Here is a 26,971-nt window from a genome sequence, read left to right on the forward strand (position 1 = left end):
TTTTTTTGGGGGGGAAACAGTAAGAGAACAAGATGGCTGTCCCAGGACGAGACACAAGACTTCTCTCTCTGTCTTCTTTTCGCGTAAACACGGCGATTTAACGTCGTTGTTGGTGTTGGAGAAAACTAATGATTAAATAACAAATGGAAGCTTTCTAGGGCGCCGTTGTTTTAGGGTGATGTTAACCATTTTGGAAGTTCTTTTGAAAGTTTTGTGAGTTTTTTTTGCAGCGACGTTTTGCGCTAGAGTGAGCCTTTTAACACCAATGAGCAGATTCGTCAAATTTATTAAGCTTTGTTAGATTAATTAAGTGGATTTTTGTTAACTTTCGAAAGGAACAAATTATTATTTTTTAGCTGCTTTTGGTATTTTGTGTGAGACTTTTTTCGCTTTATTTGGAGGCATAATACAACTGCTTCTAAACCTCCGTGACGTATGCCACCGTGGATGAAAAAGTAGCCGCCAACCATGAGCTCATCACGGGTCAGACCCCACCAACACGCCGCTCGCTCACCGCACACCTCCGAGGCGAGCGAGGGCATCGAGATGGAGAGCATCCACCAGCAACATCACGGGGATTTGGGGGTGTCTGCTGGTACCCCGTCATCTCCGTCTCGACAAGCCTGGAGCAGGGACAACCCCGGTTTCGAGGCCGGGGACGAGATTATGGCAGCGGACTGGCCTGCGGCGAGCCCCGGGAGGAGGTCGGCATCCACGGCCTCCAGCAACAGCAACAGCAGCTGCAGCAGCGGCCTGGGCAGCTACAACGGCACTGGGGGCAACCCTCACCAGGGAGGAGCGCACCCAAGTCCGGGTGGGGAGGAGAGGCAGCAGGGCAGGCATGAGCACAGCAGCTGTATGAAGCAAATACTACAGAAAATTAGAAGTAAGGCAAAATCCGCACTTTTCTTACATTACATAAATTAACAAAATTTTTTTTTATTAATAATAATAAATTTGATGTATTTGAAAGGTTATTTTAGGTCAAAAAGTCAAACTCTTACTTATATACATTCACTTCACACAGTGAGCTATTTCTTAAAGGGGACCTGTTATGCTTTTTCCACTTTTCTCACCCATAAATGTAGTTAGATTGTTGTATTTTGTGTTAAATAATGCCAAAGGTTCAGATAATTAGGTTTTCAAATTTGGAAGTGAGCCATGAAAAAAGTTTGGGATGGCTCTGAACACTTGGTTTCTGAGAGTTTTTTCTAACCACGACTCATTATGACATCACAATAGCCCGGACTTCCTTTTATGGGCGTTCCCAGAGTACAAGCTGTTCTTTTGCCCTACTCTCGCTCTGCTGCACTTTGTCTTGGGAGTGTGACCAATCACAGCGGAGAGGGTGTGCCTGGAGGCGGGCTGTGAGTGGGAACAATTTAATTTCAAATCAATTAATTTAAAACTTCAAATCAAGTTTTAGAAATCCAACGAAATACAGCTGAGTAGGTGCAGATTCTGGAAGCTCTAGAAAGCTTTCTGTGCAGGTTATCATGTGTAGCCGCTCTATAGGAGTCAACTACTTAATGCAAAGGCCCATAAATGAGCATAATAGGTCCCCTTTAATAATTTTGATGATGAATTGCAAACCATTTGCACGATATTCAGATTCATTTTTTTAGATGCGTCTGCATAAACATGCATTATACAGCAACACGTCCGTGTGACAGACGTATGTAAATAATGTCAACAATAGTATTTTCATGTGGAAGTATGACTTCCATCCATCCATTTTCTATACTGCTGAACCTCTTTTGGCATAAGTATGACAAATGTTATGATTTTTATGGTATTAAATGCATATTTTGTGCAGTTCTTTGGGGTACAGAGCTAATGGAGGACAGCAACAGCAGTCGAGAGAGGTACCTCTGGAACGTCCTGAGGGAGATGATCACATACATCGCCTTCCTCGTCACCGTCTGCATCTGTGAGTGAACATTTACAGCCATTAAAAGTTAGAACCACAAGATTAGGAAAATTCGATCATGAGATGAATCATACACAATGTCGCTGCTAATAGTGTCGACTCGTATATTTACAGATTTCTTTTCTCCAATTTAAATAGAGATTTTCTTTATGGTAACTTAAATAGAAAGTGATTTGAGCTAACACTCAATTAACTTAACATTCTCCAGCAGGAAGATGCTTTGATAAGATGTGACGTTGTCACCTGTAAGAACAACACTGAATACTGTATGCCTGTAATTGTTTATTAATATGTAAAACTAAATATAAGATGCTTTAATAACTGTGAGAGGCATATTGTACTGTATAGTTTAGAGCAAGGGTGTCAAACGTGTGGCCTGGGAGCCATTTGTGGCCTTTGGCACATTCTAAAAGTCTTATTTAGAAATAGAAAACTGGGGAAAATGTGTAAATATAGAAGTATAAAGTCAAAATATTAAGAGAAAAACATTGTATTCTAATAAGAAAAAAGTTGTGGTTTTAACAGAACAAATTTGTAACATTATGAGGAAAAATAATGTCACTTAATTAGCACAGAGCTGAAATATTAAAGTTATGTCAGGGAAAAGTTATAATATTATGGGAAAGTCGCAAATGCTGAGATGCAGTTTTTTCTTGAAATGTATACAGTATATAACCTCTTAGCATAGTATCTACATGTTGATACTATGTGGCTCTTGCATCGTTACATTATTCGGTATGTGACACCCACACCTGGTTTAGTGTGGAACGGTCGTCGTATAGTGTCCAAGTGGTTACCATGTTGGCCACACAGTCAGGAGATTGGGAAGACCTGGGTTTGAATCTCGAATCTTGAATTATGCAAGGCTGCACGGCGATTGAGTGGTTAGCGCGCAGACCTCACAGCTAGGAGACCCGAGTTCAATTCCACCCTCTGCCATCTCTGTGTGGATTTTGCATGTTCCCCCCGTGCATGCGTGGGATTTCTCCAGGTACTTCGGTTACCATGCTAGGTTAATTGGCGACTCCAAATTGCCCATAGGTATGAATGTGAGTGTGAATGGTTGTTTGTCTATATGTGCCCTGTGATTGGCTGGCCACCAGTCCAGGGTGTACCCCGCCTCTCGCCTGAAGACATCAGGGATAGGCTCCAGCATAGGTACTGTGCATTTTTTAAATATAATTTAAAGTAGCCAGTATACAGCTGGTGTACACTAAAGTATATTCAAAACACTGACTACCAGTACTGCAAAGTATACCCAAGTTTCATTCTTGACAATAAACAATAAAATGGTTTACTTGCTTTTGTGAGATAGTGTTGTTCAATCCTCATCTGTGAATTATTCTATCTTAAGACTCAAATTCTGTCTGCTGAGTACTTGTACTGAATGAGTTCAGCAGATGGAATAGTGCAGCAGAGAGCTTAAATTACACTGACTGGCCTAAAAAAATTGAGGGCATCCGCATCCAAAGTGTCAAACTAATGGTTACGTTTCCTCTGCCTTTTTTTTTTTTTTAATGCTGCTTCGGAGAAAAGAAAATGCCAGTGTACATGTGGTTAAGGGCGGTTCTGGAAAATATTTCCTGGCTGGTAAGTTAGAGGAGATTTGCAGTGCAGAGTAGGACAAGGGGAGTCACTGTCAGGACTTTATTCCTTGTGTAGACTCCACTGAAAGTACTCATTAATATGTCTATGAGAAACATAACCATGAGAAAATTCATCACCTCGCTCACTTGTTTGTTTGACCCTCAAACAAGCTTTGAATGACGTCATGAAGAAAAAACCTCGGACCTGCCACTAGTGAGATGCGCCTGCATCTATATTTTTCCGTGTGTTTAATCCCATGTAGTGACATATGGGATGGTGAGCACCAACATGTATTACTACACCAAAGTCATGTCGCAGCTTTTCCTGGATACACCGCTTTCTGCTGGAGAGTCTGCCACTTTTAGGAGCCTTTCAACCATGGAAGATTTCTGGAAGGTACAATAACATTTTGAACGTAATAGAAAATAAATAAAATAAACATTAACATGACTCATTGTTGTTACTAGTTCAGTGAGGGGCCTTTCCTTAATGGCATGTACTGGGAAGTGTGGTATAACAACAAGAGCCTGCCGGAGAACCAGAGTCTCATCTTCTACGAGAACCTCCTCCTGGGTGTACCGCGTCTACGCCAAGTCAAAGTTCGCAACGAGTCCTGCAGCGTACACGAAGACCTGAGAGATCACGTTCAGGACTGCTATAACATCTACACGCCCGCCAATGAGGACACCGCTGCGTTTGGACCCAAGAATGGAACAGCGTGAGCATCTGTCATCCATCCGTAGACGACTCTTTTCACCACATGTTGGGATGATGAGTGTTTTCTCTGGTTACCCGACAGGTGGATCCACACAGCGGAGGGCGGCACCAATGGGAGCAGCTACCAGGGCCAAGTGTCCAAATACAGAGGCGGAGGATACTACCAAGACCTGTCTCGTACCAAAGAGGAGTCAGCAGCACAACTGCAGTTTCTCAAAGACCACCTGTGGCTGGACAGAGGCACTAGGGCGGTCTTCCTCGACTTCGCCGTCTACAACGGAAACATCAACCTCTTCTGTATCGCCAGGTAAAAGTCATCCTTTATATCTGTATTATTTCATATTTACCATACTTCCTATTTACTAAATTGCAGAGAGTGTAAAGCACTCATGGAGTTTTCCAAATACAGTTGAATATTTTTTATAATCATGTTGAGAACTCATTTTCACATCATTTTAGCATTTAAATATTTTTTTCACAAATAAAGTATGGTATGTTTCTTTTGGCTTTTTCCTAATTATGCAGTCGCCACAGCGGATCTTTTTCATAAAGTATGGTACATAAACATGAGAAATACGGATATTTACTTAACTACAGAGAGTACCTCATACATACAAAATGTAGGGCATTTTTATAATAATGTTATTATATAATATTTATATACGTACATACATACACATAACTAAATTTGAAACACTTATATGCTAGGACTACGTTAAAAAGCCATAGCATTTCAGTATGTGGAATCAAACTATGGAATGGATTGAGTAAGGACCTCAAACAATGCACAACGATGAGCCAATTCAAGAAACAATACAAGCAGTTGATGTTTGCTAAATACAAGGATGAAGAGTCTTGAACCAGTCATGATGTGCTATATATATCACTATATTGACACTTACTATGGTACCCATTATGTCATTGGATGCTCATATCACCTCATACTTTGTTATGTGACAAAAATTAAATTAAATTAAATTATTAGTAAAATTAGTAATAGTAATATTTATCAATAATTTAATAATGTAATAATGTAATAATGTAATGTAATAATGTAATAATGTAATAATGTAATAATGTAATAATTTAAAATACAAAAAAAACCTTAAACTATATTAGGAAAGCAGGAAGTGAACAAATGTAACAGTTACTGATTATAAAAGTACCAGATGGAGGGGTAGGATTTAATAAGCTTTGCTTCTTCCTACTCCTTTTGGACATGTGGAACTGTGAACTGATTATGGGATGCACTCAATTGTAATCTGATGCATGTTCAAATGAAATTAAACCATTACCATGAAAATATGAGCTATATTAGTGTTATTTTATGAGGAATTAATGTATGATTTCAAAGCACAAGAAAAGAAATATAATTTAGGAAATCAAGAGGAAGTTTACCCACACGGCCCTGATGCTGTCCACACGAATAAAGGTTTTAAAATGAAATAAAATAAAAAAAAAATATTTTTTTATAAGCTGTCCAAAGAAAAGCCAGAAATGGAGCACTAAGGATATTAGCTCTGTGCCTAACATGTAATATTATCATGACTATATAATGAAATGATGAAGTATTCAAGTGCTGCGTTGTGTATCGTTTTAGTCCGAGTATGTGCGTAATGCTCATTGTATATAATAAATAACACATCCCATACCTGCTGTTTCAATGTTTGTCAGGTTGTTGGTGGAATTCCCTGCAACGGGTGGCGTGGTGACTTCCTGGCAGTTCCAAACGGTGCGCCTGATACGATACGTGACCAGCTGGGACTACTTCGTGGCTTTATGTGAGGTCACGTTCTGCTTGTTCATTCTCTACTACGTGGTGGAGGAGGTGCTGGAGATCCGCATCCACCGAATGCATTACTTTAGGAGCCTGTGGAACTGTCTGGATGTTCTGATTGTCACGGTACGTACGGCATATGAAGTCATGTTGGGGGACTGTTCATGTTACTTGAGTTCATGTGCAATGTGGGATCGTTTCCCAGCTGAGTGTTGTCGCCATCATTATGAACGTAACAAGAACAGCCATGGTCGGCCACCTTCTGAAAAGCCTGCTGGAGAATTACACCACTCACCCCGCCTTCGAGCCTCTGGCCAACCTGCAGGTCCAATTCAACAACGTGGTTGCCGTCATTGTCTTTTTTTCCTGGCTTAAGGTACGCATCTTACCCCAGAATCTGGAACAGAGACAAAGGTCAAATAAAACGTGCTAACTGCTCGTGTCTTCTCCAAGCTTTTCAAGTTCATCAACTTCAACAAGACTATGAGTCAGCTCACGGGCACCATGTCTCGATGCGCCAAGGACCTTGTGGGCTTCGCCATCATGTTCTTCATCATCTTCCTGGCCTACGCCCAGTTGGCCTACTTGCTGTTTGGGACGCAGGTGGACGATTTCAGCACCTTCCAAGCCAGCATGTAAGAACAAGAAGAAGTTAAGAACTTTATAACAAAAAACAGTATACCAAGGTGCCATTTGTGGCCCGTGGATGTTTTTTTTTCTTTCTTCTATAACATATCATGACATTGCCTGACATGGCATGACAATTCAGTACTTGGAGCCTGGTTTGCATTGCCAACAGTAAGTTGAGTCTGATTCAGTTTTGACTTTTAATGGCTGAATTTCTAGGTGCAGCCTAGACGTCAATAATGCCAGGTCATAAGATGGCCTCCACTCAGCGCATATAGCAAGCTACCTAGTTAGCCGTGAAGCCAAAAACGTACCACTTCCACATGGAATAGGAGGAGGACTTTTTTCTGTCATGTCTGACTACATGCAGTGTGAAGGTAATTTAATGTCATGTCATGTCTCAGCAATGTAACATTACTGATATCTAGTGGCCAGAATACTACATATGAATTGTCTTACAATATTTTTGATTAATACCGTAATAAGCCAGTCAATCACAAAACAGCCATTATTTATTTTTTGATTAATTTTTTTTAAAACACGATAGAGCGAAAGAGCAATGTTTCAACCGCAACAACTTTTTTGTATGAATTTTTTTTTTTCGTGGTTTGTGGTTGACAGCCACAAAAGTATCGCAATATACAATAATTGTATTGAAAGTAATTATTTATTTGTAGACGAGCTTCACATTATCTATAGAAGATAAAAAATATATATCAAAAAATAAATTAATTCATTCATTTTCTTCCGCTCATCCTCACAAGGGTCACGGGGGGTGCTGGAGCCTATCCCAGCTGTCTTCAATCACAGGGCACATATAGACAAACAACCATTCACACTCACATTCATACCTATGGACAATTTGGAGTCGCCAATTAACCTAGCATGTTTTTGGAATGTGGGAGGAAACCGGAGTACCCGGAGAAAACCCACACATGCACGGGGAGAACATGCAAACTCCACACAGAGATGGCCGAGGGTGGAATTGAACTCGGGTCTCCTAGCTGTGAGGTCTGCGCGCAACCGCCGTGCAAAACAATTGCACATAATTAAATACTTTCTCAATAATAAACCTCTAATGCCTGGTTCTCTCTGCCATTGAGTGAATAACTTTACCGGAATGAAATACATTGTGTTATGTTGTAATTTGCTAACCCAAAATATGATTTTATTTTGTAGTTTCTCACAGTTCCGCATCATTCTGGGAGACTTTGAGTTCTCCGAGATCGAGGAGGCCAACCCTGTACTCGGACCCATTTATTTCACAACATTCGTCTTCTTCATTTTCTTCATCCTCATGGTAAGTACAAGGCTCGCGACATCCAGGTTGACTTCACGGCAGCGGGGTCTGACACAAGCGGTCATCGTGTCGTGTACATAGAACATGTTCCTGGCTATCATCAATGACACCTACTCAGAAGTCAAGGCGGATATGTCTCAGCAGAGGTCTGACATGGAGATGACCGACCTCATCAAGAAGGTAAAGAGTCGCCTTCTGTGTGGCCAAGATGATGATGATAACAAAGTTAAACGTGTTATTCCGTGATGCTCGGTTAGGGTTGTAACAAAGCCCTGATGAAGCTGAGGCTGAAGAAGACGGCGGTGGACGACATCTCAGACAGTTTACGTCAGGCCGGCGGCAAACTCAACTTGGATGAACTGCGACAGCACTTAAAAGGGTGACGACTCTCACTGGAGTATAACAGCACCCTCTAGTGGTAGCAGTAGTAAATACGATAACACATAAATAACAGAGCACATGTAACTATCACACATACCAAACCTTGTGTCATCATGGCCAACACATTAAATAGTCTAGTGTAATTACTGCAAAAGGGCGGCACGGCGGTCGAGTGGTTAGCGCGCAGACCTCACAGCTAGGAGGACCAGGGTTCAATTCCACCCTCGGCCATCTCTGTGTGGAGTTTGCATGTTCTCCCCGTGCATGCATGGGTTTTCTCCGGGTACTCCGGTTTCCTCCCACATTCCAAATGTGCTAGTTTAATTGGCGACTCCAAATTGTCCATAGGTATGAATGTGAGTGTGAATGGTTGTTTGTCTATATGTATGTGCCCTGTGATCCAGGGTGTACCCCGCCTCTCGCACGAAGACAGCTGGGATAGGCTCCAGCACCCCCGCGACCCTCGTGAGGAAAAAGCGGTAGAAAATGAATGAATGAATGATAGATAGGCTTTAATACACCACAAAGACGCAGAACATAATGCGCAACAGAAACACTATACTATGACTATACTTTTTTCTCACCACTAAAAAAAAAAAATGCTATTATATTGCGAAATGTAACTGTTATATCTATGATCTTGAGTTAATCGGATATTAATCCATTTTGTTCCCTTGGTTTTATTATAGCTTTTAAGATTCTATCCATTTACCTCCCGACTGTTAAAACAGTGACACGATCTAATGTTTTGATGCATCTTCTCTTCAGGAAAGGCCACACGGATGCAGAGATCCAGGCCATATTCGCCAAGTACGATCACGACGGCGAGCAGGAGCTGACGGAACATGACCATCAGCAAATGAGAGACGACCTTGAGAAGGAGCGAGTAAGTAAAAACATTTCAAGACAAACATTCTATAACGTTCTTGTTTTTTGGGTTGATGGAAAACGTACCGTGTGCTCACTTGCTAGGAGGACTTGGACCTGGAACGCAACTCACTGACCAGACCCTGCAGTGGGAGGAGCTTCCCGCGTACGCAGGACGACTCCGAGGAGGACGACGATGAGGACAGCGGGCATAGCTCGCGTCGACGGGGCAGCAGCTCGGGTGGCGTCTCCTACGAGGAATTCCAAGTGTAAGCAATTTGAATTCATTCATCGATCTTTCTTCCTGTTACTTACCTGCTGGAGGTGTGTGTGTGTGTGTGTGTATCTCAGCCTGGTGAGACGCGTGGACAGGATGGAGCACTCCATCGGCAGTATCGTGTCCAAGATAGACGCTGTGATAGTCAAGCTGGAGGCCATGGAGAGGGTGACGCATAAACGGAGGGATGTGTTGGGAAGACTGTTTGAAGGAGCCATGGAGGTGAGATGCACCACACACAAAGCAAAACAATCACAGCACGAGTTGCTAATGTCAATCACATGACGCAAGCAAGTGGTCATCATCAAAACGACGATAGCGAATGAACCAATGAGATGTAACGATGAACCTCAATGTGTCTTCACCAGGATGAGCGTCAAGGCCGGGACACCGACACCCACAGCGAGCAGGAGAGGCTGGTCAGAGAGGAGCTGGAGCGCTGGGAGTCAGATGACATGGCCTCGCAGGTCAGCCACCCTCATCCCGCCACGCCGGTCGGCACGCGGCCACGCCCTTCCTCCTCCCAGTCCACCACCGATGCACACGACACAGGCATTAACGGAATTGGTCATGTATAAAAGAAAGAAAAAGTCATATTTCGTTTTGTGAAAAGACACTAAAAACACAAAGTAGCATCCCACAGAACAAATGAGACCAATCACAAATTGTTTCTTTGCTTCTTTCGGCTTTTTCCTGATTAAAGCGTCGCCACAGTGGATCTTTTTGATCCGCATACTGATTGTACGTGTTTAAATTTCATAACATGCTACCAATGAGAATACTCACCTCCAGTGCACTGAATGTATCGGTGAGGTTCTCTTCATAGATTTGCGTTCTGTAATGTTTTTTTTTTTTGTAAGCATCACTCACACCACAAAGGACTTTAAAAAATATATATATTTGATAATTCCCATGAGGGAAATGAAGAAAAAATGGATTATATGTGAAGAAGTAACAGTGAAGGATTAGAAAAGCTACCTAAAAATCTTTAAAAAATGACAAGAACTTTTACAGCAATAAAATCGGAAGGAAAAAAACTCACAATATTACGAGAGTCTTAATGTTATGTGAAAAAATACCAAAATTTTACATTGAAAAATTGTAATGTCAAGTGAAAAAAAAATCACAAAATATTGCAAGAAAAGGTCTGAATGTTATGAAAAAAATTTCAAGAAATTACGAAAAAAAAGCAATATTTCAATAAAAAGTTTTAATATTACTTAATGTTTTGATTAAGTCACAAAGGAAAAAAAAATCATAGCATCATAAAAAAAATATTCCATTGTTATGAGCACAAATTTAAAATTTGTCCTGTAACAACAATAAAGTTGAAGTGTTTTGAGAATTAAGTTGTATTAATCGTAATAAAAAAAAAAGTATGTGTAATGTTGTGATGTTACCATAATAAAGTTGCATCATTCCATCAATAAACCATAACATTATGGGATCAAAATTACAATTCGAGAAAAACTGAGAAAAGATTGTAATATTACGGGAACAATTTTTACGAGAACATTTTTACGTGGAAAAAAAAATCAGAATATTCTGAAAACAGGGATACACTTTTGTGAGAAAAATTCATAATCTTCCAAAAAATTTCACATTTTTACTGTATATAGTCACACTGTTGGAAAAAAATAAAGTCTTAATGTTACAAGACTGAAAAAAGTGTCGGAATAATGTTTTTACATTCCAAGAATAGTTCTATTTTTCCAGAGTAATGTTGTCATGTTATGACAATACCGTAATATAACTAGATGATCGCAGTGTGAAGACATTGAATGCCCTAAAATTTGGGGAAAAAAATGTAGAAGAAAAAAATTTGAGAAAAGGAAAACAGCAAATAATACAGAAAACAATAGAAATTTTTTTGGATAATAGCAAAAATGTCACACATACATAGACACAAACAGATAGCATGCTGAACACAAAATTTTCACTTTTCACTTTTTAGTCCCAAAATACTAAAAACTACCGCTAATGTCGCTTAATCTCGTCAAGTGGGGTTGGAATGTCGCCAGATCCAGTGACAAAATCTCATAATCCTCATAATTCTATGAGTTTATTCTGATACATTATATTTTGTGTGGCTCCATTTTTCCTTTGGTACCAAAGTCGGCTGTGAGAATCTGAAAATTCCGCTTTGCAATGCATGTTCTTAATACATGACGACAAATACGCTAGCTGGCCGTCATATTACAAATGACTGTCGAAAGTTCATTTTGTTTATGTTTAATACACAGTAGTTACAAGTGTGCATTCTGCCTTACATCAATGAAGCTTCAAATGAAATAGCTTATTATTGTTTATGACACAAATTGTAACTTGAAACAAACTTCAATTTGGAGTGCAACTAGTGTTCATGGGAAGCCCATGCATTTATTATTTTCACTTGTGCCTTAATATTTTATTATCTGTGCCTTTTTTTAAAAAAAAAAGTGTTTACCAAATAAAAGTGTTAAGAAAAAAATTGCATTTGTGCTTTATTTACATGGCTAATTTGGTTAAATTGAAAAAAAAACTTTGAGGTTTCACAATGTTTATATAGGAGAATATAAAGTTATACAAATTGAAACAATACAAAACAAGGTTTGGATTTAAATTTTACTCTACAACAGCAAATATTCAAAAGTTTATTGTAATTTTAAAACAAATGTGAAAATGCTTACCACTTTGAAAACAAACCTGCATCTTTGACTTTTTTAAGTGAACTTCTTAATGTAGCGAAGTTTCAGATAGGAAATAAGCAGGAATGCCAATAACATGACAGTTAATGCCACGTGGTTCTCCCACAGGCCCCAGGTGCTGTACTCAATTCCCAGGTAGTCCAGGTACTGCTCTCCTGTACATCTGAAAGAACACAATTTACACAACTTGGTCCCATACAAATTCTATGTGAGCTGCGTACATTTTTACCAAATACTTGCATACTGAAAGTTGTCTGACGTCGTACACCAATTGTAATGGACTAACTGCTGAAAACTACGTAAACAAATAGCAAAACTAGACGCTACTCGCTAGCAAGTGTTTCTTTTGATTTCAGTCATTTCTTTAGCTAGCTAGCATGCTACTGTCTGCAATTTTACCACTTTTTACATTTAAAACTAAGCTTTAGTGCTGTATTGTTTTTGTTACTCTTATTTGCTTTTGTTACTTTTATTAAATAATGTATTCCTTAGATAGCAAGGGAGCCGTAAACAGTAATTTGATAACAGTTCAAATTTTATTAACAGCAAATATGTCTGTTAGCAAAGTAGCGAGCTAACTACTGACAGCTGTTCAAATGTTCCACAGTTTTAAATAAAATTACTAAGGACAAAAGTTAACTTAGCTACTGTTAGAAGCTAATAATTTTTATGAGCTTTTAATAAAAGAATAACATTTCGCCAGCTAGTTAGCTCGCAGGTTATGTCCCAATAGCGACTTAAACTTTTTGTGCTAAGTTCTAGCACGGTCTTATTTGCGTTTGTTACTTTTATTAACAGCAAAATAATGTGTTTGTTAGATAGCAAGGGAGCCGTAAACAGTAATTTTTAACAGCAAATATGTTTGTTCGTAAAGTAGTCAGTAGCTACTGACAGCTGTTCAAATGTTCTGCAGTTTTTAAAAACATTTACTAAGCACAAAAGTTAACTTAGCTAACTACTGTTAGAAAGTGTTAAATAAAACATTTTTACGAGCTTTTAATAAAAGAATGATATTTCGCTAGCTAGTTAGCTCGCTGGTTATGTCCCAACAGCTACTTAAACTTTTTGTGCTAAGCTCTAGCACAGAAATATGCAAATATGTCTGTTCGCAAAGTCGCTAGCTAACGACTGACAGCTGTTCAAATGTTCTGCAGTTTAAAATAAAATTACTAAGCACAAAAGTTAACTTAGCTACTGTTAGAAAGTGTTAAATAACAGCAAAATAATGTGTTTGCTAAATAGCAAGGGAGCCGTAAACAGTAATTTGACAACAGTTAAAATTTTATTAACAGCAAATATGTCTGTTAGCAAAGTAGCTAGCTAACTACTGACAGCTGTTCAAATGTTCTGTAGTTTTTAAAAACATTCACTAAGCACAAAAGTTAACTTTGTTAGCTACTGTTAAATAAATAATTTTTATGAGCTTTTAATAAAAGAACAACATTTTGCTGGCTAGTTAGCTTGCTGGTAATGTACCAACAGCTAATTCAACTTTTTGTGCTAAGTTGTAGCGCTGTGTTAGTCTTATTTGCGTTTGTTACTTTTATTAACAGCAAAATAATGTGTTTGTTAGATAGCAAGGGAGTCGAGAACAGTAATTTGACAACAGTTCAAATTTTATTAACAGCAAATATGTCTGTTAGCAAAGTAGCTAGCTAACTACTGACAGCTGTTCAAATGTTCCGCAGTTTTTAAAAACATTTACTAAGCATACAAGTTAACTTAGTTAGCTACTGTTAGAAACTTAAATAAATATTTTTTTATGAGCTTTTAATACAAGAATGATATTTCGCTAGCTAGTTAGCTCGCTGGTAATGTCCCAACAGCTAATTAAACTTTTTGTGCTAAGTTGTAGCGCTGTGTTAGTCTTATTTGCGTTTGTTACTTTTATTAACAGCAAAATAATGTGTTTGTTAGATAGCAAGGGAGTCGTGAACAGTAATTTGACAACAGTTCAAATTTTATTAACAGCAAATATGTCTGTTAGCAAAGTAGCTAGCTAACTACTGACAGCTGTTCAAATGTTCCGCAGTTTTTAAAAACATTTACTAAGCATACAAGTTAACTTAGTTAGCTACTGTTAGAAAGTGTTAAATAAATAATTTTTATGAACTTTTTATAAAAGAATGACATTTCGCTAGCTAGTTAGCTCGCTGGTAATGTCCCAACAGCTAATTAAACTTTTTGTTTAAAAAGTTTTGTCACAGTTCTAGCGCTGTGTTAGTCTTATTTGCGTTTGTTACTTTTATGAACAGCAAAATAATGTGTTTGTTAGATAGCAAGGGAGCCGTGAACAGTAATTTGACAACAGTTCAAATTTTATTAACAGCAAATATGTCTGTTAGCAAAGTAGCTAGCTAACTACTGACAGCTGTTCAAATGTTCCGCAGTTTTTAAAAACATTTAGTTTTAGTTAGTTAGCTCACTGGTAATGTCCCAACAGCTAATTAAACCTTTTGTGATAGCAAAAGCTATTCAGTTAGTTCTCTATCGACAGCTCCTTATTTTAGTTCAACCTCTACATATTTTTTAAAACAAATTTTGTTAGCTGGGTTAGTAAGCTAACTATCTACTTATGACAGTGATTTCGCAATCAGACGAATATTTGTGTCTATACAAACGTTACACAACATGCTATCCGCTAACTCGCACGTGCCGCATTTCTACTCACGTCAACCCAGCCGTGTTCGTCTCACTGCAGTTGGTCGTGACGGCGGACACGTTGGTGTTCTGAACGGCGGTGTTCCCCTCGCAGAATTTCAAACCCACAAACTCGTTGATCTTCAAGGCCTGGACGTCCCGACGACCACAGTCAAATAACGGAAACGATACTGTTATACGGGAGTTGGACTTACCGCCAGGCCGTAGCGAGGAATACTGAAGTACTTTAGCCACGCCAGCCAATCCATAATGCTCGGCAGGTTGACCAGAAGACCGGAGAAGATCTAGAAAATGTATTGTTGACTATTACATATATGCATTATAGATACAATACTTTTGATTGACATGGTCATGGAGCATCTGACAAGATTTCCCTCACCATCATGAAGACAAACGTGATGGTCATGAAGATGTTGGCGAGCGCTACCACCGTCTGGTCGGCGGAAATAGCCATGGTCATGGCGGTGGCAGTGTAGGCCACCAGGGTGACTGTCAGCGTGAAGATGGAGAAGGCGACCACCGTGGATTTGAGCCCTAAGTGGACACAACGTGAGGTCATCTTCACAAGCTTTGGTGTACCTTCATGGCTTCCTGCTTGAAACTCATCGGGAGGTGCCAGATTTTGAAGCATCCATATATTAATGGTATGAATAATTTTAGGGACAACTTTAGTTGACAAAGTCTATCAATAGTTTTTTTAAATTATTGATTAAATAATTCTTGCAATAATTTAATATCATTAAATATTTTGACTTTATTTTCCAAAACCTAATAAAAAAAATGACAACTTTGTTTTGTATTGTTTTTCATAATATTCCTTTTGAAAAAAATTACGCATTTTTGAAAATATTTTCAACTCTATACCACTAAAATGATATTTTCCGCATAGTATTACGGGTTTATTCTCGTAAAATTGCAACCTGTTTTTCTTGTTAAAATATGATATTTTGACTTAATTCTTGCAATTTTTTTCCAATCCTGCTGTTATTTTTTTAAAGATATTATTCCATTCTCATAATTATGAGCTTAGTAATTAATAATATTAGCAATAAAATTTTGACGTCTATATAACTCGTGCAACAGACTCATTTTCCAAAAATTATTTGTTGTTTTGTACGTTTCTCATAATACCATGACTCAAATTTTTCAAACTTTATTATTTCAACTTAATGCTATGAAAATTATGTTATTTTTCCTCATAATATTCTGAAAATTTCTAGAGTACAACTTTTTAAAAATATATATTTTTACTTTATTCGCATAAAATGACAACAGAATTTTAAATTCTTGCTGTTGTGTTTTTTCCTTCACGTTTTCTTGCTTTCTTTTTTAAATTATTGATGAAATAATTATTGCAATAATTTAATATCATTAAATATTTTGACTTTATTTTCCCCAACCTAATTAAAAAAAATGACAACTTTGTTTTGTTTCTCATAATATTACTTTTGAAAAAAATTACACATTTTTGAAAATATTTTCAACTCTATACCACTAAAATGATATTATTTTCCGCATAGTATTATGGGTTTATTCTTGTAAAATTGCAACCTGTTTTTCTTGTTAAAATATGATATTTTGACTTAATTATTGTAAAATTACAACTGTTTTTTCCATTCTTGCTGTTATTTTTTTTTAAAGATAAATAATAATGACTTTAGTAATTAAAAATTAAAAAATTTAGACGTCTATATAACTCATCCAACAGACTACTTTTCCAAAAATTATTTGTTGTTTTGTACGTTTCTCATAATACCATGACTCAAATTTTTCAAACTTTAATATTTCAACTTAATGCTATGAAAATTGTGTTATTTTTCCATATAATATTCAGAAAATTTCAAAAAAAATATATTCTAAAAATTAGTCTGGATTGTGCCAGCAGTACAGAAATGCCCCCCAAAGATTGTCTTACCAATCATAAAGTAGACACCACAGCTGAAGATGACCGAGGTGACGGTACGTAGGACGATGTCAGACAAGACCTTCGACAGGAAGTAGACCGACACCCTGTAGTAGCCACTGATGTACTCGTGCCTACAAGATCACAGGCGAATCAGAAGTGGTCCCCACTTGGTTCATGCATACAGTTGTTGAAGTAACATACACAAAGAGTTTCCGCTCAGTGATGAAGAGCTCGGCCGCCGACACCGTGCTGAAACACTGGTTGGTGGTGATAAAGAAGAGCGCCCCCATCCTGAAAATAGACCATAAAGTCGTTTGACATCAAGGTGAGGTATTGATCCACTCTGTGACCCCTGTTGTTTGATCCACCCTCATGAAACGGAGCGTTCAGAGCCATCCCAAACTTTTCATTTCATTTCCAAATGCGTGAACCTCATTATTTTTGCATTGTTTAACACGAGAATACAACATTTATAACATAGGCCATTAAAGGCTGAAAATATGTGAGGTGTCATGTTGATGAAGATGTTACATTTGACTGAAGACTAAATTGTTTACATAAATCTTTATGCAAATGCTTACATTGGATTGTCTAAATTATGGAAATGCATATGTGAAGACTATAAATTGTATTTAGATTTTCTATAGCATGTTGCATTTATTGGAAGACTTAAAGCATCTGTCTGTCATCCATCCATTCATCTGTCCATCCATCCGTCCAGCCATCATCCATCCATTCATCTGTCCATTCATCCGTCTGTCCATTCGTCCATCCATCCATCCAACTGTCCATCGATCCATTCATCTGTCCATCCAGCTGTTCATTCGTCCATCCATCCGTCCATCCAGCTGTTCATTCATCCATCCATCCGTCCGTCCATTCGTCCATCCATCTGTTCATTCGTCCATCCATCTGTTCATTCGTCCATACGTCCGTTCATTTGTCCGTCCATCCATCCGTTCATCCGTCCATCCATCCATCCGTCCATCTGTTCATTCGTCCATCATCCATCCGTCCATCCATTCATTCGTCCATCCATCCGTCCGTCCATCCATTCATTCATCCATCCATCTGTTCATTTGTCCATCCATCCGTCCATCCATCCATCTGTTCATTCGTCCATCCATCTGTTCATTCGTCCATATGTTAATTAGATTAGATTAGATTAGATTCAACTTTATTGTTATTGCTCATGTCACTTGTACAGGGCAACAAAATGCAGTTAGCATCCAACCAGAAGTGCAATTTTTATAAGTACATTAGTAGTAAGTATTGACAGATCTATGTAAATAAAAAATATACAGGCTGTCCATCATCCATCCGTCCATCCATTCATTTGTCCATCCGTCCATCCATCCATTCATTCATTCGCCCATCCATCCATCCGTCCATCCATCTGTTCATTCATCCATCCATCCGTTCATCTGTCCATCCATCCGTCCGTCCATCCATCTGTTCATTCGTCCATCCATTCATTCGTCCATCCATCCATCCGTCCGTCCATCCATCTGTTCATTCGTCCATCCATTCATTCGTCCATCCATCCATCCGTCCGTCCATCCATCTGTTCATTCGTCCATCCATCTGTTCATCTGTGCATCCATCCGTCCGTCCATCCATTCATTTGTCCATCCATTCACTCGTCCGTCCATCCATTCGTTTATCCATCTGTTCATTAGTCCATCCATCCATCCATCCATCCATCTGTTCATTTGTCCATCCATCCGTTCGTCCATTCATCCATCCATGTGTTCATTCGTCCATACGTCCATACGTCCGTTCATTTGTCCGTCCATCCATCCGTTCATCTGTCCATCCATCCATCCGTCCATCCATCCATCTGTTCATTCATCCATCCATCCGTTCATTCGTCCATCCATCTGTCCATGTCAATGATGTCACGAAAATGCGTATGTTAGATTTTTCAATGAGTAAATTGTCTTTGACACTGAAAATGTTTGGTTTGTATAAGACAGTGCTTGTCAAATAGCGGAGCCCTGCCAACATGTACAAATTCATAGTACTCAACATGCAATTTGACTCTTGAATACTCTTGTCTACTCTCCATTTTGTTGCATTTTCCTGGTTTCAGTTTCAAGTTCAGTCTGTAATAGAATACATGTTATCAGTTTCTTATGTATTTTAAATCGGGGGGTGTCAAACCTCTGGTATAAGACAACAAACTGTTACAAACGTATGCTAATGTAATCATCTTTTTACCTATTCTGGATGCCACTCTGATCGTCTTTGACCCTGAAGAAAATGGCCCCCACAATGAGAGCCAGGAAAATGTGGACCCCCACCTGCACAGACAGAACCGGGACACATTCATGTATTTTTCGGAATATTTTGTATCTTCGGTACTTTGGTATTGCAGGAGGTTTCATCTTATGGCTGTGGATTTATGCATTTATCTAAATGGCAACTTTGTACAAATAGTCAGGGCATTAAGGTCTCAGGGGTCAAGTGGACACTTTGCCCCTCCCCATCAGAGAAAGCCGGCGGCGAGGGGGTTAGAGGGATTGACAGCAGAGAGTGAGAAAAGTGAATAAGGGCACATGTTTTAATCCCAACAATTTACACATTATGACAGAACTAAGCGGTTCCCAGGGTGAACGGATCAGCTAATAAGCTTCAACCCGACCCGCTCATGCGAAAGCAGGCTGCTGGAGTGATGGGTCGTGACACCGTCATGTGAGGCGCCTCGCACCGTGGCCATCGGGGGGGGGTGGGGACATCCGGGGCCCAGATATGATATCAGTTCAGATCCTGGCCTGAAGGAGGCAAGAGTCGGGTCACAACAGTCACCAAAGCCGATTACGGCGGCCACGCCGTCCAGATCCCCGCTTGTGGGATTATTGGGACTAATCTGGGCCCAATTTGCTGTTAATAATTCTTAAAGTGAGGAGACTTTGAGAAGCTTTGAGCAAGTTGACCCCTCCAAAGAGCTTGTCTGTGCCTCCGGATCATGATGATCGTGATGATGAGGGCACTGATGCAGGTTATTTTAGCATGATGCGTATATTCGGTACGCATCATAGGTGGAGGTTTATACCTGCGCCACAGATGTTTGCGGGTTCAACATAAGGTTCTGGAAGGTTCTGCGAAGCACCCAACGTAGCTGGTGGCAAAACGAGCTGTTGTAGGTGACGGTTCGGGATTTGGGCCGCGAGGAGCAGCGCTTGTCCTGCAGGATGCGCTCCAGCTGGCTGCGCGTGTCGCTGCAGTAGCTGCTGTTCTTGTACTCCTCCACCAGGCGCTCCTCCATGCTCTGCCTGGAACTGCTCAGCTCCTCAAAGTCCAAATCTGGACATGACACATGTATTTAATGCTATGATAAAACTCTACGGATGCCGTAGCTGTAGCTTTTGAGATCCTGACGTGAACACACCTTCAGAAATGTTGACTTTGGACATGCTGCTGATGGTGAAGTCTCCGCTGATCACGTCCAGGAAGAAGTCAGCCGGGTTGTTGTGGGGTTCACAAGAATATCCTGAAAAACAAAGGTGAATATGTCTTTCTGTTTATATTTATTACGATTTTAACTCCTTATTTCTAAAATCACAAATACTTAAACTTGCTGATATAGTTAATCTTCAAACAGCTAAAATAATGCATGAGGGAGGAGAAATATGATCTCACGGAAGAACTAAAAGAACTAAATTTGAAACACTTATATGCTAGGACTACGTTAAAAAGCCATAGCATTTCAGTATGTGGAATCAAACTATGGAATGGATTGAGTAAGGACCTCAAACAATGCACAACGATGAGCCAATTCAAGAAACAATACAAGCAGTTGATGTTTGCTAAATACAAGGATGAAGAGTCTTGAACCAGTCATGATGTGCTATATATATCACTATATTGACACCTACTATGGTACCCATTATGTCATTGGATGCTCATATCACCTCGTACTTCGATATGACAAAAAAATTACAAAAAAAAAACGTAAACTATATTAGGAAAGCAGGAAGTGAACAAATGTAACAGTTACTGATTGTAAAAGTACCAGATGGAGGGGTAGGATTTAATAAGCTTTGCTTATGTGGAACTGTGAACTGATTATATGATTATGATTATGCATGTTCAAATGAAATAAAACCCTTACCATTACTTACATTGGGGATGTCCAATATTGACTTTTTTTGTGTAGTGAGCAAGTTTTTACATTTTCTTTAGATGAATATAAGCTCAACAAAATCAGTTTCATTTAAAGGTGGAAGCAATGACTCAAAAAATGAATTGCTGTAATTCTAGATGGATATTTTAAATTATTAAATTATTATTATAAATTACATTATGTCATTGGATGGTCATATCACCTTGTACTTCGGTACGAGGTACATTATTTAAAAAAAAACTGTATTATGGAAAGCAGGAAGTGAACAAATGTAACAGTTACTGATTATAAAAGTACCAGATGGAGGGGTAGGATTTAATAAGCTTTGCTTCTTCCTACTCCTTTTGGACATGTGGAACTGTGAACTGATTATGTGATGCATTCAATTGTAATCTGATGCATGTTCAAATGAAATAAAACCATTACCATTACCATATCTTTGCTGCTGTATGTCGTATGTACTGCACCGGCCATTTTCCTGTTTTGGATATGTAAGCTATGCCCTACATAACATGCACATTACGGCATATACAGTACAGCCAAAATTACGGTAGTTGCTTTTTGTCAGCAAATGGTAGCCATTTGACAAAATTTAGCTACTAGCCATGTCATAACAACATCATGACTGTGCAATTTTTAATCGCCTCCCAGAGACTGCTAATGTGAATATATTGATTTCAAATAAGTATATTATTATCACCAATGTTAGCGAAGTAATCCAAAGCGTTGGGCGCAGGTCCGTGGTATACCATCTTGCCGCCAACCAGCAAGGTGAGCGAGTCAAAAAGCCTGTAGATGGAGTAGCGAGGCTGATGGATGGACATGATGATGGTTCTCCCTTGGTTGGCCATCCTGGAACAAGACGTGTGGAGTCCCGTTAGAAGGGCTGTATTGTGCAAAGTTTTACCCCCATTTGCTTGTCGGTCCTCTTATCAAATTTCGTGGTGATTCAGCCAAACACTGTAAATATACATTTGAAGTCAATCCAACTTATGGGTGTATTTGTCGGAAAAATAACAGCACAGACAACATAGTAGGGGTGCATGCTTAGACACATTTTGGGACTTTCACACGTTAACTGCAATGGTACAAATTGAGTCTTTTACCTTCGGAGCAGCAGCAGAACAGAGTTAGCCGTACTAGCATCCAAGCCTGTGGTGGGCTCGTCCAGGAACAGAACTGGAGGATCGATGATGAGCTCCATTCCGATGCTGGTCCGCTTTCTCTCGCCTCCTGAGATCCCTCGAGTCATCTGAGTGCCCACCTGCCAAGATGGCGCCCGTCAAATAAACACTTTTGTTTCCCAACTGACATGTGGATACACAATGCTTCACCTTGCAGTCGGCCACCTTGGAGAGGCTCAGTTCTGTGATGAGGTGATTGACACGGGCCTCTTTTTCGCACTCCGACACATAGTTGGGCAGACGTAAGGCTGCCGAGAAACGTAGATTTTCCCTCACCGTTAGCGTACCCATAACCACGTCCTCCTGGTAGGTGAGGGTAAAGAGTAATCAAAGATCAGGTATTATGACAGTCAAGCTTGCATATTATATTTTTAATACTAGCAAATAGGGATGGGATTAACTCATTCAATACCAAAGATGTATTTATACGTTCGCATAAACACAAATGCCCAATACAAAGACATATTTATAAGTCTTTTACATTTTTTTTAGGCAAAATGAGGTGATGATGCAACTGCACACTAATGGATGTCACTTTTAGAGCAGTTTTGAGCCATAAAAATGGCCACAAGGGGGCAGAAGTGCATTTGATGAGAGCTTGGCATGTGAATGTGAATGGTAAAAAAAACATACATGAAAGGAGGGAGGAAGTGGAAGAACGTGGAGGCGTGTAGCGTGCAGAAGGTTACGCATTTTAGAGAAATTTTAATGCATACACGCGCACCCGTGCATGTGCGTGAACCCACACTCAACCAGCAGAGGCACTGTTGATTCAGTCTCAACTACGCTGCTCTTAATATGGCATCACAAGAACGCCACCATGGCTTTGCAGCATGGAAACAGGAGTTCAGAACATTCAAAATAAATATCTTGATAATCGATAAAGAAAAAAAAGAACCACTTTCTTAATACAGTGACGTAAATCGTACCTGAACCACATATCCAGAGAGGCACTTGAAATTCGGCGGTTGTGGTGCTCTGTCGATTAAAACCTCCCCTGACAGACCAGAGGCATCCTTTCTCGCAGCAAGAATATCCAAGAAACTTTGCGAAAACAAAAAAAAAGGAAAAATATCAACTGGACATTTAACATTTATGTGAATTTTTTAGGTTGGATGCACTCACGATGATTTCCCGCTGCCGGTTGGTCCGAGAATAGCATTCAGGCCCGGCCTCATGATGCCGCTGCGGGACAAAACAAAAACAACAAAACGTGCCGGAATACATGTCAATGGTATACGGTATGATATTCAACGTTTGGTATACGACCCAATACAAGAACGGTATCAAACATTATGCATACACATACAAAAACTGCCTATTTGTGATGTCACACAGGAGCGGACTTCCTTATATGGTTCATAGTTAGGAAGTACTTTGGGCGTGGGACCAATCACAGCAGAGGCGGGCTGTGAGTGGAATAAAATTAAAGACCGTTTTGGCAGGAAGCAGAAATCTAAGTAAATACAGCTGGAATAGGTGCAGATTCTGGAAGATCTAGAATGTTTTCTGTGCTGGTTATTGTGTGTAGCTGCTCTATAGGAGTCCAAAACTCAGTACAAAGGGTCGAAAAATTAGCATAATAGGTCCCTTATAAGGGTTGCATGGCGAGTGGTTAGCACGCAGGCCTCACAGTTAGTTCAATTCCACCCTCACATTTAACAAATACTGTAAATGCCCCGGTTGAGGGGCTGCACGGTGGTCGAGTGGTTAGCGTGCAGACCATTCAATTCCACTCTCTGCCATCTCTGTGTGGAGTTTGCATGTTCTCTTGCATATTTTCTCTGGGTACTCCGGTTTCCTCCCACATTCCAAAAACATGCTAGGTTAATTGGCGACTCCAAATTGTCCATAGGTATGAATGTGAGTGTGAATGGTTGTTTGTCTATATGTGCCCTGTGATTGGCTGGCCACCAGTCCAGGGTGTATCCCGCCTCTCGCCCGCACACATCTGGGATAGGCTCCAGCACGCCTCTGAACCTCGTGAGGATAAGCGGTAAAAATATGCATGAGTGAAAGTTCCCCTTTAAGACAGATATGCATTTGGTTAATTCATGACTAGAGAGCATGAAATAAAATAAAAAAATAATAATAATGTGAGGTTATAAAATGGAATTAAAAGATTGACCACAAGCCTGGCAGCGCGTCACGTGGCGGCGTTTTAATTCGCTCCCCTGGCATGCGACGACTTTAGTGAGATTATATGCAAGAAACCATGCCTAATATCATATAATTAAGACCGAGTTAAAAGAAATTATTCATTCTTCCATGGGAAACACTATACGTGTTTAATACCATCAGAAAAACAGCAATGTAAAGGGGCCTATTCACTATTGTGTGTGTTCTGTCTGCAATCAAACGTAACCATTCCATAATAGAAGCAGGAAACCAACTTGAGGTCCATCAGGATCTGGCGAGGACTTGAAGCGTTTTTGCCGAGGAAGCCGCCCTTCATTTGCACTTTGTAGCGGATGTCGTGGAAGCTCACGGTTGAGCCGCACGGCTGCTTGGTCGGCTCTGAGATAGTGGCGACCTTTGACCCCGCCGAACCATTGCCGCAGATGTCTTCTATCATGGCGACGTTGACGTGACCGCCTCGCTCCATCTTCCTCGACGACATGTCTACTGTTAGAGGACAAAGAAAAAAAATCACCACTTAATTTGCAAGAAAATTAAACATTAATTATAATGAGATTTATTATTGGATATTGCACTCATTTGGTGTCACCTATAAGTAAACACCAAACCAGAATGTTTTGTTGAGATAGCTTAGCATATCTTGACATATCAGTAAAAGTATAAAATGTATCATAATGGTCACAATTTCATTTTTTTGCATGAAAAAAGTTTGGACACCCTTGATTTAGGTTTAGATGTCTTACAGGCTCACTTACGTATGTTCACAACTGAAAACATAATTTCAACATATACAGTACATGCATACATGTATGAGAATATCTGAATATAATAATAAAAATACAGCTTACACAGCATGGTCAAAATTCATAATCATAATAGTTACTTAAAGATGTTTTTTTTTTACATCCAACTATATTTTCTATTGTGTGAACAATGAAAATGACCATATTAATGCATATTAAAGTGAAGTTAATTTTAATACAGTATACTGTGAAATGATTGCAAATGTCTTATGTACAATATTTAGATGATTTGACTAATCCATAAAGCCAAATAGCCAGTATAACAACATCAGGTTAGCTTTGTTAAACAAAAGAAATTACAGAACAAATTTGTATTTTGTTAAAAATGTGTAGACATGTTTAACTACTACAATTGTATCGGAAACTTAGTATGAAGTAGTTGGAAGTTTTTAAAAAAGTACATTTATGGGGCAAAGAAAATATATGTTTGACACTGTTTTGGCAAAAAAACAAGACTTGCCAAACTTAAACTAATAAAAGCAATAGAAGTGTAAATGAAAAACTCACCAGGCTTTTGAAAGGGAGTCGTGCTGCAGCCGTCAAGAGTCGAGAAAGGCTGAGGAACATCTCATGACAGCGGAGAGGGAGGCCTTCAACTTGCCAGTGTTGCAGGCTTCCTTAACCCTTTGCTTGCCGCTCACTCAACTACACACACACACACACACACACACACTTGTACAAGGTCCTACACATCCCCAGTGATGATGAGCAAAAAAACAGCAGTGAAACCACAAGTGTTCAGAATTCTGTATGGAACATCATACCTTCACAACTAGAAGGTGAAGCAACAAAGATCAAGAGAATTGCTCGGATTCTTTTACACTGGTTGCTAGGCAGATGTCATGGGGCTCTATTAAAAGTGCCTCGTAGACCAATGAAAAATAATGACAAGCCAACAGAAATTCATCCTGTTAAGGTAAAGCAAACGACATTATTGTTATGCCTTATCTGAACCTGTTTTCAAGCAGGTAAATTACATTTATATACACACACATGTATACACTCAATAATAACTTTAGCCTTATTAAAAGAAAGAAATAATTTGATATACAGTACATATAGTGATGTGAAAAAGGGTTTGCCCCCCCCTTCCTGATTTCTTTTTTTGCATGTTTGTTGTTAAATATCGGAATTCAGAATTCCACATGTTCAAAAGGAGTAGGAGAGCTTTTTTAAACTTACCCTCTCTTTGTTTCACATTTCTAAAACATTTCGCAATTGAATATATTTCAAAGGAATTGCTGTGAAAAAACAACAAAAGCCATTATCCACAAACAGCGGTCAACTTTTCAAAATGACCCCATGAACGCAGTGACGACTCATCCAAGAGGTCACAAAAGACCCCACTTTTGCCAGAAGACCTTTGGGGAAAATATGTAGTCTGATGAGACAAAAGTTGAACTTTTTGGAAGGTGCGTGTCCCGCTAAAGTAACGCTACATTTCAGAAAAACATCATACCAACAGTTAAATATGGTGGTGGTAGTGTGACGGTCTGGGGCTGTTTTTCCTGCTTCAGGACATGGTAGACTTGCTGTGATAAATGGAACCATGAATTCAGCGGCCTACCAAAACATTCTGAAGGAGAATGTCCGACCATCTGTTGGTGACCTCAAGCTGAAACCAACTTGGGTTCTGCAGCAGGATAATGATCCAAAACACACCAGCAAGTCCACCTCTGAATGGCTGAAGAAAAACAAACCAGTTATTAGATTTAGGGGGGCAATCACTTTTTCACACAGGGCCACTGTACTGTACGTTTCTATCAGTTCCAACACATTACAGTTGTGCTAAATGCCGTATATTTATTTTCTAATGTATTAAAAGAGCTAATTATGATCTTTACAATGATGTACATACTGTACATTGTCCTTTACAAAAATAATCCAAACCAATTTCAAGCACTATGAAGTTACATTTCTAACTAACATTTGTGCTAAATGGTATTTATAATCATACTGCATGTCATTTTCCAAACATATTAAGTTTACAGATGATCATTGA

At 39.3% G+C, this 26,971-nt stretch overlaps 2 protein-coding genes across 3 annotated transcripts; one reads left to right on the forward strand and one right to left on the reverse strand.

Moving 5' to 3' along the window:
- Positions 1-67: 67 nt before the first annotated feature.
- On the forward strand, positions 68-11,943 carry pkd2 (polycystic kidney disease 2). 2 transcript variants are annotated; one of them, XM_058080810.2, is made up of 15 exons: positions 68-886; positions 1,817-1,930; positions 3,780-3,913; positions 3,985-4,235; positions 4,317-4,541; positions 5,909-6,137; positions 6,217-6,387; positions 6,465-6,646; positions 7,818-7,938; positions 8,020-8,118; positions 8,196-8,317; positions 9,088-9,205; positions 9,292-9,455; positions 9,538-9,685; positions 9,832-11,943. In XM_058080810.2, the coding sequence occupies exons 1-15, from the start codon at positions 469-471 to the stop codon at positions 10,039-10,041; spliced, it is 2,706 nt and encodes a 901-aa protein (XP_057936793.2). In that variant the 5' UTR covers positions 68-468; the 3' UTR covers positions 10,042-11,943. The 2 variants fall into 2 exon arrangements, with proteins under 2 accessions (XP_057936793.2, XP_078649651.1); XM_078793525.1 differs by having other exon boundaries at positions 9,295-9,455.
- On the reverse strand, positions 11,436-26,963 carry abcg2d (ATP binding cassette subfamily G member 2 (JR blood group)). Its single transcript, XM_058080820.2, has 16 exons — positions 25,477-26,963; positions 24,421-24,652; positions 23,153-23,212; positions 22,957-23,071; positions 22,178-22,330; positions 21,950-22,107; positions 21,544-21,695; positions 20,109-20,210; positions 19,773-20,023; positions 18,938-19,020; positions 16,919-17,008; positions 16,727-16,848; positions 15,191-15,345; positions 15,006-15,095; positions 14,822-14,940; positions 11,436-12,313 (listed from the first exon to the last, which is right to left on the reverse strand). Exons 2-16 carry the CDS (start codon positions 24,645-24,647, stop codon positions 12,166-12,168), a joined length of 2,025 nt encoding a protein of 674 aa, XP_057936803.2. The 5' UTR covers positions 24,648-24,652; positions 25,477-26,963; the 3' UTR covers positions 11,436-12,165.
- Between the last annotated feature and the right edge of the window lie 8 nt (positions 26,964-26,971).

The sequence above is a fragment of the Doryrhamphus excisus genome, linkage group LG9 (genome assembly GCF_037039965.1).
Source record: "Doryrhamphus excisus strain RoL-2023G ecotype Guam linkage group LG9, RoL_Dexc_Guam_v1.1, whole genome shotgun sequence".
Classification (NCBI taxonomy): Eukaryota; Metazoa; Chordata; class Actinopteri; order Syngnathiformes; family Syngnathidae; genus Doryrhamphus; species Doryrhamphus excisus.

What these genes read in the sequence shown, in the direction of transcription:
- pkd2 (XM_058080810.2), top strand. Translation starts at nt 469, where the DNA reads ATGAGCTCATCACGGGTCAGACCCCACCAACACGCCGCTCGCTCACCG. An exon ending in TCCTACGAGGAATTCCAAGT is followed by an intron (nt 9,456 to 9,537) that starts GTAAGCAATTTG and finishes TGTGTATCTCAG; the next exon opens with CCTGGTGAGACGCGTGGACA. An exon ending in TGTTTGAAGGAGCCATGGAG is followed by an intron (nt 9,686 to 9,831) that starts GTGAGATGCACC and finishes TGTCTTCACCAG; the next exon opens with GATGAGCGTCAAGGCCGGGA.
- abcg2d (XM_058080820.2), bottom strand. Translation starts at nt 24,647, where the DNA reads ATGTCGTCGAGGAAGATGGAGCGAGGCGGTCACGTCAACGTCGCCATG. An exon ending in CGCAAACATCTGTGGCGCAG is followed by an intron (nt 19,021 to 19,772) that starts GTATAAACCTCC and finishes CTGTCTGTGCAG; the next exon opens with GTGGGGGTCCACATTTTCCT. An exon ending in TGGTGTCTACTTTATGATTG is followed by an intron (nt 15,346 to 16,726) that starts GTAAGACAATCT and finishes GTGTCCACTTAG; the next exon opens with GGCTCAAATCCACGGTGGTC.